Source organism: Amphibalanus amphitrite, unplaced genomic scaffold (genome assembly GCF_019059575.1).
Source record: "Amphibalanus amphitrite isolate SeventyFive unplaced genomic scaffold, NRLGWU_Aamphi_draft 000051F_arrow, whole genome shotgun sequence".
Taxonomy (NCBI): Eukaryota; Metazoa; Arthropoda; class Thecostraca; order Balanomorpha; family Balanidae; genus Amphibalanus; species Amphibalanus amphitrite.
In genome coordinates this window covers 483,202-491,800 of record NW_024881547.1, presented here as the reverse complement: position 1 = coordinate 491,800, position 8,599 = coordinate 483,202, and the positions used below count along the sequence as shown (strand labels likewise).

The 8,599-nt window shown below is 52.2% G+C and overlaps 1 protein-coding gene across 1 annotated transcript; it reads right to left on the bottom strand.

Moving 5' to 3' along the window:
- Nucleotides 1-1,637: 1,637 nt before the first annotated feature.
- Nucleotides 1,638-7,192, bottom strand: LOC122377800. The gene is made up of 7 exons (XM_043358230.1): nucleotides 7,187-7,192; nucleotides 4,927-5,157; nucleotides 4,516-4,681; nucleotides 3,496-3,692; nucleotides 3,120-3,229; nucleotides 2,674-2,882; nucleotides 1,638-2,405 (listed from the first exon to the last, which is right to left on the bottom strand). Exons 1-7 carry the CDS (start codon nucleotides 7,190-7,192, stop codon nucleotides 2,095-2,097), a joined length of 1,230 nt encoding a protein of 409 aa, XP_043214165.1. The 3' UTR covers nucleotides 1,638-2,094.
- Between the last annotated feature and the right edge of the window lie 1,407 nt (nucleotides 7,193-8,599).

Below are 8,599 nucleotides of genomic sequence, written 5' to 3'. Positions count from 1 at the left end.
ATTATGTTTTATTATTTTACATTATCAAAAATGTATGTATTATTTTATATTATGCAAATATCGTTGTTTTTACGCGCACATTTCGAAACATTTTCCGAAAGCGCGTTATTTTTCAATGACCTTCCAGCTCGTGAATTAGTTCAGGAAGCATCTTTTAAAAACAAAGGAGTTTGATGCTGTTTTGAGCAGGAGGAGTATATCTGTGGGCAAAATTTCAATATGAGCGGCTCAACCGGCCCACGGTTAGTTGATGCATTTGAGAAGCACCGCATATATAATTACCTATGCATAATGTATTATGTATGTCTCGGCAACCACTCGATCGATCGACGAGCGTTTTTCTACATCAGATAGATCCATCCCGTCATTAACCTACGAGACGCTGGGGGGGGGGGGGGGCGTAAAGCTGCCCCTCCCCCTTTACATTTTGTGTTGGTATATCTCTGAAGTCTGATGAGCTACGAACGTGAAACTTATAGTGCCAATGCTTACAGGTGCTGATATTTATTTTCGCATGCCGACTGCCTAATCTACTAAATAAGCCGAACATGCTCAGTGCTCACTGCCATTGCGATCAGGGTTGAAATCGCCCTCGCTTTTTCTTTGCTTTCCTCCATCGATAGTTGAGAGTTCATTCACTTGGCTAGTTCGGCGTTCTACTTTTTACATTCAACAATGAACATTGGCTCTTATATCTTTCAACTTTTATTACGGCTCGGTTTTGACAACACTTAACTTCCTGCACATATCACTATTAAACGGACATGTTAAGAGGGCTATGTTGACATAAGAAAAAGACGGACATACCTACAAGGTACGCGGACACCCCAACCGAAGATGACTGGGAGCTGAGGGTCCCTGCTGGCCGCCTGTGCTCCAGCACGCGCGCGGAGCTCGCCGCGCTGCTGGCAGCGCTGGAGGCAGTCGCTGAACTGCCGAGAAGCGCGGGCCTGCCGGTGGTCGCCTGCCTGGACTCCAGGGCGGCCCTGCTAACGCTGGCTGCAGGCGCCTCGGCCCAGACCACAACACTGGGTGCCAGTGTGTGGACCCAACTGCTGCGCCTACAAGCAAGCAACAGCTCAATTCACCTCCAATGGGTACCGGCTCACTGCGGGCTCCCGGGTAATGAGAGGGCGGACGCATTAGCGAAGGAGGCGGCCGGGATGTCCCAGCGGACGACGCCGGTCGACGCCCGCACCCTCACGCGGGCTGCTGCGCGGGTCGCCGGCAGGGAGTGGCGAGCGAGCCGGCCTGCGGGCTGGTACCGAGACGTCATGGCGGACCGCGCCCCCGACCCGGTCCGAGCCGCTACCAGGGAGGAGGCCATCGACATACATCAACTCCGATCGGGACACTGGGGACGGTCGGAACAATATCTCCACCGCATTGGGCGCAGACCGACACCCGAGTGCGCTCAGTGCAACGACATCACATGCCCGGCGGGCCGATGTCTCGTCTGTGGCGAGGCCGCGGACACCCCGGCGCACGTACTACTGGAGTGCCCGTGCCTGTTCGGCCCCCGCCTCCAAGCGCTGGGTAACATCACAGGCACGGCCCGAGACGTACAGCGCGACGACGTGGTGGCGGCCTTGGCCGCCGGCTACGCGGCCCACAAGAGCCGCGTGGCTCCGTCACCGCCTCGGCGGTGACCGGGAGGAACAACAACAACAACAACAGGTACGCTAACTGCGCTCACATGTCGCAAGCACTTTTACTGCACCTCTGTAGCGGTATTCCTGGGGACGATCGTAGCTTCAGCTCAGACTAATCTCAACGAAGACCTCTCGATGTCACTGGCTACACCATTTGCCTAAGTCGACCACAGAAGGATGGAGAACTTTATCACTAGTCGCACCGTGCAAACATTCGCGTCGTCTCAACAACATTAGCATCAACCACGCAGCATCCAACAAACATCTACAAACACAGCGAATCCACTAGGCAGACATACCATGGTTTCGCTGAGAAAATCATACCTCACTGCGTTTCATCCAGGCTCTCTACCAGACTCACGACAACTCTATCCCTGTCCCGATACACCAGCGCCACGCTCACTTCGGTGGTGAATTACTGAACCTCTAGTTCATCCAGCTGCTAGCAAGTAACGCTCGGGTAGTCTCCACCCGGCATTGTCAGCCTGCCGTGAGTGGAACGAGCGCCGTCTCTCCGCAGCTCTAGAGGCAGTCTCGCAGCTCTCCTATCATCACTGGAGCTGGAGCTAGAGCTGGAGCTGGTGCTGGAGCTGGAGCTGGAGCTGGTGTCACTGGAGGGCTCGCCGGATGAGTGGGCGCTGCTGTGACGTCGCCTCAATGCCGCACGTCGGGAGAAAATGGCACCGATGGCCACACCGAACACTACGGCTGCGACCACCACCATCAGGAGGACCAGCTGCGCCCAGCCGCCACCTGAAGGAGAAGGTGCGGGTTAGGGTAGGGGTTAATAAACGACAGAATTACTGCTAGTTAACGGAAAATAAAGTATGAATCCAGGAAAGACCCCAGTACTGAAATGAGCGAATAGAAACGACACAGCGGACCTCGCACATTATGTCAGCCTGTTAACTTCTTTCCTTATTGTCCATGTGCCTTAAAATCGTTCGATGCATGAACTAGCATTTGATACCCGCTTCCCTCTAACTGTCCCCCTCTCTCCCCGTCCCATTTCATCCCATACCTGTGCCGTTCCTCTCTCGTAGCGGCGCCACCCGGCTAGCGGCGGCCGGAGGTCCGTCAGCAGCCACAATCAGCTGGCGGCCCTCACGTGACGTGACCTCCAGCAGCCGGGGCGGATCACGTGACGCCAGCTCCGGTTCGGGGTCCAGGGAGACCTCTTGGACGTGAGAGCCGACTGCTGAGTGGTGTCCGACGCGGGGCAGGTTCACCCTGCAGCAGAGACGGTGCAGTAAGACAGAGGGTGACAATGAGCGGTGTTTCATTTATGCGTTGCAGCATGCTCGCTTCTCCCTCCCTCCCTCTCTCACTCTCTCTCCCTCCCTCCCTCCTCTCTCTCTCTCTCTCTCTCTCTCTCTCTCTCTCTCTCTCTCTCTCTCTCTCTCTCTCTCTCTCTCTCTCTCTCTCTCTCTCTCTCTCTCCTTTCATTCTCTTTCAGCTTTTACTTACCCAGCACTGACGGTGAACGATTCCGATTCGTAATTGCATATAACGAGGAACCGACGGGTGCTGTGCGTTTGAATTGTATCCTGCTCTTGGACCATCACAAACGTTCGAACCTGCCGAAAAAAAAATGTGCAGAAAACGTGTTAAAAGCATGACAATAGCGTGCTCAAAGACTATTGTGTTATTGAACGAAACAGAAACCACATCGACTCACCCAATTCATTTATTGCTCCCTAGTTCCCTCCCACCCTCCAATTCTCCCACTTCACCTCATCTTCCTTCCCACCTTTCTATTCACACCCTTCATAACATCTCCGCCTCTTAACATGCCAATTGTCTCTTTTCACCCTAACTCTTCTCCAACCTTTCATCACCTCACCTCCGAATTCGACCTCTGCGTTCGACAAGTTCCATGATCGATCCGCAGCACATACTCCTGCCGATCACTGTCAGGATCGCCCTGTACGCCACACTCCTCTCGGGGGTCGTCCTCGACGGATAGACGGCCGGCGAAGTGGGGGCCGGTGTGGACCGTCACCTCACTGGCGCCGCCCAGACATCGCGTGGTCGCCGAGACTGGGGAGGAAGAATAGGTGAAAAAGGTGAAGATGGGTGGAATTTAGTGATTGAATAGTTAGTATGTAACTTATCGCTGACGGATGTTTCCATATGTTTTTATACCTAACATTGAAAAAAGTGGGATACTGAAAATATCTTCCTGCTTACCTAAATACGCGCGTTATCTCGTGTTCATGGTTATCGTAATTTACGCTTAGTTACTGGGCCTCCTGATTTTTTTTTTCTATTCTTCGCAATGTCGTTCCATTTATATTCACAGCCTACCGCATGTTCTACGGTCACTTAGCTCCAGTTGACCTGACCTTAGGTAACCTGGGGATAAAACGTTCACATATCCACTGCCCCGTAGTTTAGGCACGAGGGAGAGCGGCAGACAGCGCCATATGGCCAGTCTTTGTCCAGAGTGATTGGTCTCTGTCGAGTACCGGTCCGGTTTCAGCAGAGATGCTCTTGTCAGACAGGCGGGCTCGGATTATCGAGCCACATGGTCCCTTTGGGCCACGTGACAAGACAAATGAGTCGCTTTAAAGCCGACCGTTCACCCCGCGAGAATTACCAATTAGAACGGCGCCGGCACAAAGCTTCTCTTCCCCGTGCTCTCCGTGATGGAGAAGGTTGGAGACGGAAATTGAGCTTGGCTCATGTCTGTGCGTAAATGTATCCCGTATCGTTCTCCACAAGAAGACATGATCGATCGTCTAAATATCAGCTATCTAATTTTGACCGTCAGCTAAACTGTGGAACTCAGCAAATGCAGGGAATTAAACGTCTGCTGGCCCTACATAGCTTCTTCGAAGACCCCTTTTCCACGTTCACTCACAGGCCTTGGTGCGCGCTTCCATCTGCCGACTCTGCTCCCTTTCCTTGTGCATCCTTCGGTCCAGCGGTGTGACGGTAAACTCGTACTCCGTGTCCATCCTTAGGCCACCAATGGTGACCCGGTACGGAGTCGAGCCGTCCTTCTGCTCTGGACGCCACTGGACGATCTGCAGGGTCACGACAGGTGATGCCGGGTCATTGGGATCATACGAGGTAATGCCGCGTTACGTCAGTCACGTTGGGTCAGTGTCGGTCACCTGGGGTCACGCGGTATCACGTCGGGCTAAAGGGATCGGGTACAAGTGATTTTAAGACTTCGTTGCAACGGCTAACATATCAACATTATAGCTTTTGGAGTGCATGAGTAAAATTCTAATCAGCACATTGTTCCGAGAGGATAGGGTTCACCAACCTTGGACTTGCAACGGTTAGCGCCCCAGGCCTGCAGCTCGCAGTAGCCGACGCTGAAGCCGAAGGGCCTGCCGGAGCCGCTGTGTCTCCAGCTGATGTCAGCGCTGTGGTAGTCGGTGGTAACGCTGAGGTCAGCCACCGGCGACTGAAGCTCCGTCGCCGCCGCTGCCGCCGCTCCTCCAAATCCAGCGACGGTCAGGAGAGAGACCAGCCAGAGGAAATGTTGAACCATCTGGAGACAGGAGACAATGTGTGAAACAGCCAGTAAACGCTCCGGAGACATGCATCCCTAGGCGTCCCACTATGTGTAGACTACTAAGAAGCTGGCGAGAGACGACCGGACCCTGCCCCGTTACTTGAGACTCGGGAGGCGGCAGATGCGCTCCATAAGCCAGGTGCCGAAAATCCCACTGTAGCTGGGGATGAGACAGCACCGGGACAACAGGTGGAACGCAGACACATGAGACACAGCTGGACGAAAAATGAACCGGGAACAGAAACGGAAAATGGATCTGAAAGTGCCTGAAAATTGTGGAGGAATGTAATAAAGTGAACGCGTTAAACGGTTTCTCGCAAGTTGCCGGTAAGGAATTCGTTTAGACAATTTAATGCTAACGTTACGACAGCAGTTAAATGCCGGAATTTTTATTTTTTGATTCTTTAGTTGTCCTTAACAAATGTTAGCCACAAGGGTCCCAGTAAGAAAACTGTGCAAGCTTAAAAAAAATTGTTCCATCGGTTCTCAAGTTATAAGTATGGGTCATAAATGACCCAACCGGCATTGGCATAGTCACAAATAAGGAGTTATCACGAAAACTGATTTAGCTAGATACCTTATTGTGTATGTATACTGTATAGCGGTCTCAGCCAAACAATATTAAGAGGCACTGCATTGCAATGCTTTGCAACGTCTCATTGACGAGGCCGTTGGTGCCGCTGGCAGGCCTGTGGTGCCCCTGTTAGGCCTCTGGTGCTCCAGAGGGGACACCATAGGCCTGACGGGCCTGTGGTGTCCCTGGAAGGACTGTGGTGCCCCTGGGCCCTGACAAGCCTGAGGTGCCCCTGACAGGCTTGTGGAGCCCCGACAGGTCTGTGGTGCCATTGCTAGGTTTGTGGTGCCCCTGGCAGGCCTGTGGTGCCCCTGGCGGGCCTGTGGTGCTCCTGCTAGGCCGCTGGTGCCCCTGGGTCCTGGCAGGACTGTGGTGCCCCTGACAAGCCTGAAGTGGTGCTCCCGACAGGCCCGTGGAGCCCTTTACAAGCCCAAGGTGCACGTGCGAGGCTGGTGGTGCCCCTGTGAGGTCGATGGTGCCCCTGGCAGGCCTCTGGCTGGTGCCCCTGGCAGGTCTGTGGTGCCCCCTGACAGACCTGTGGTGCTCTTCCTAGGCCGATGGTGCTCCTGCAGGCCTGTGGTGCCCCTAACAAGCCTGTGGTACCCCTGACAGGCCCGTGGTGTCCCTCGGCCGGCCGAGTCGCCGGCCCGCCCCGCGTCACGGCCCCGGACAACCGGTCCGCTCATGATATCCAAACATCGCAACACTAGGCCTGTGGTGCCCCTGATAGGTCGGTGGTGCCCCCGGGTCCCAGGGGAGGTCATGAGTGACCCATATGACCCCCCCCCCTCCTTTGGATCCGCCACTGTGATCTGATCACAACCCCCAGAAATAAATAATCGTATCGAGGAAAAAAATTCTTTATCGAGAAAAATTTATCGAGGAAAAAAAGTTATCCGATGGCGACAAGAAGGGCAAAAATATACATCATGTCTTTTTCAGACAAATTTAGATGCCAGGTGGACGATCATTCAATAGATAGTAAAGTGCAAACATAACATAATATTACTTTTTGGGACGGCGCGCCATTGCCAGTGACCGGCGGCTGTGCAGTCCCGTCGTCTTTGGCTCCAGAAACTTCAGTGGACGAGCTCACACGAGTTTTATACGGCTCCGACGCTCGTCGCTGAACCCACAAATCCAACAAAACACACGCACAAGTTCCTCAAAGTGCCACTTTCCTCCATTTAGAAAAAATGTTAAGATGTTGCTTTTGGGTCATATATGACCCAAGCGGCATTAATGGGTGTTAATAACGAAAACGGCTACAAGAAAATATTCATACCAGAAAATTTTTTTTAACAAAATAGTTATGGTTCATTATCATTTTCTGGAACAGCATTCTGCTTATGCATGAAAAAGCTTTGCCAGGTATAGTTTTTAAGCGACCCAGTCGTCATCGTTCGGTGCTCCGTGTCTCGACACCCTAACCTCCATGTCACGCACCGGGACACGGCAGGTCACTAGCCGTGACACATTGTTACGAGACCGAGACCGACCCGACAGCACTCTCCTCGACCTCCTGCCTACAGATAGGTGAGAGTCAACATTTCTTCGGCTCTAAGACATATCGTTGCTGATTGCAACTGGCTCATCTCTCGCCGTCCAATCCATGTTTCCTTTTTTCACCGGCGGCACCACTGTCTGATTTACTTGTAACGCATTTCACCATCCCCATGGAGTTGGCAATGCAAAGTGGTGCTCCCGAGTCATGGCGAAACGGCTGTTTGAGTTACCGACATCTCGGTCTAATTACTGTAAAAGTAGCTCGCATGAGACGATCCTGTCACTGTGCAATGCCGACGTGAAATCTGGCAAAATTGAGGGCTTGCGTGGTAATCAGGGAGAGCAATGAGACCGCGGCTGAACGTTAATCACGGTCATGCTGAGAGATAAGTTTGTGACAATGCTTTTGAGAACACGTGTAGTTCTAATTTATAGACGCCAACTGCCTACACTGAAAACAATTTAACCCAAGACCCGCGAATAAGCCGGTGTTTTGCAGGTACCCCTAACCGCAACCATTTTTAACCACCCTCCCAGGAGTACAGTAATGTCCCATTGCAGTGTAGTCGTCCCTGCTCTCAGCGGACTTGTTCGCTGACAGCGGTTATATCCGCTCAGAGCAAGTACGACTACACCGCAATGGGACCTAGCACTACTCCTGGGAGGGTGGTTAAAAACGGTTGCGGATAGGGGTACCCGTAAAACACCGGTTTACTCGCCAGCCTTGGGTTAAATTGTTTTCAGTGTAGGGTCTACGAGTAGTTCAACATTGCAAGTGTGGTTTGTCGGTTGATAAAATCTTCATTCAATTTTCGTGTTCCATTTACCGATCTCCGCAGCTAAGATCTGGAATGCAAGACAACGTCTTTACTGCTAAATTTAATGATGCCTAAAACAATAAAATCTGCCTCCCCATATCCCTGTTAAGCTATCACGTTTTTCACAGTGATGGTTATGCGTCTACTCATCATCAATTGGTTGCTCTGCTTTTAATCGGTCAAATCGATCCAATTTTACATTATATCTAATACAGTCACTAACATTTATCTCCCCTGTTACCGAATGATTTTACATGCGTACCGATGAAGCTCTCTTTTTATCCCGACCTGATCCCAGCAGATGTACGATGTTTGTAAAACTAACGAGGCTCGTAGCATACTTGTGTGTCCACCATGAATCTCAGCCCCGCCTACTCCCTGTAACGACCGAAATAAATTGGACGTCGCCCCGCCCGCCGTGGACGTTAACATGCAGTGCCGCCTATTCTTTTCTGGATATAATTGCGGCTTGTGGAAGACCGTTACCGAGCCCGGCACCACCAGACTCACAATTAGGCAC

Coding starts and splice junctions, on each gene's coding strand:
- LOC122377800 (XM_043358230.1), bottom strand. Junction 4,682..4,926: donor CTAACCGTTGCAAGTCCAAG/GTTGGTGAACCC, acceptor GTGACCCTGCAG/ATCGTCCAGTGGCGTCCAGA. Junction 2,406..2,673: donor ACGAGAGAGGAACGGCACAG/GTATGGGATGAA, acceptor CTTCTCCTTCAG/GTGGCGGCTGGGCGCAGCTG.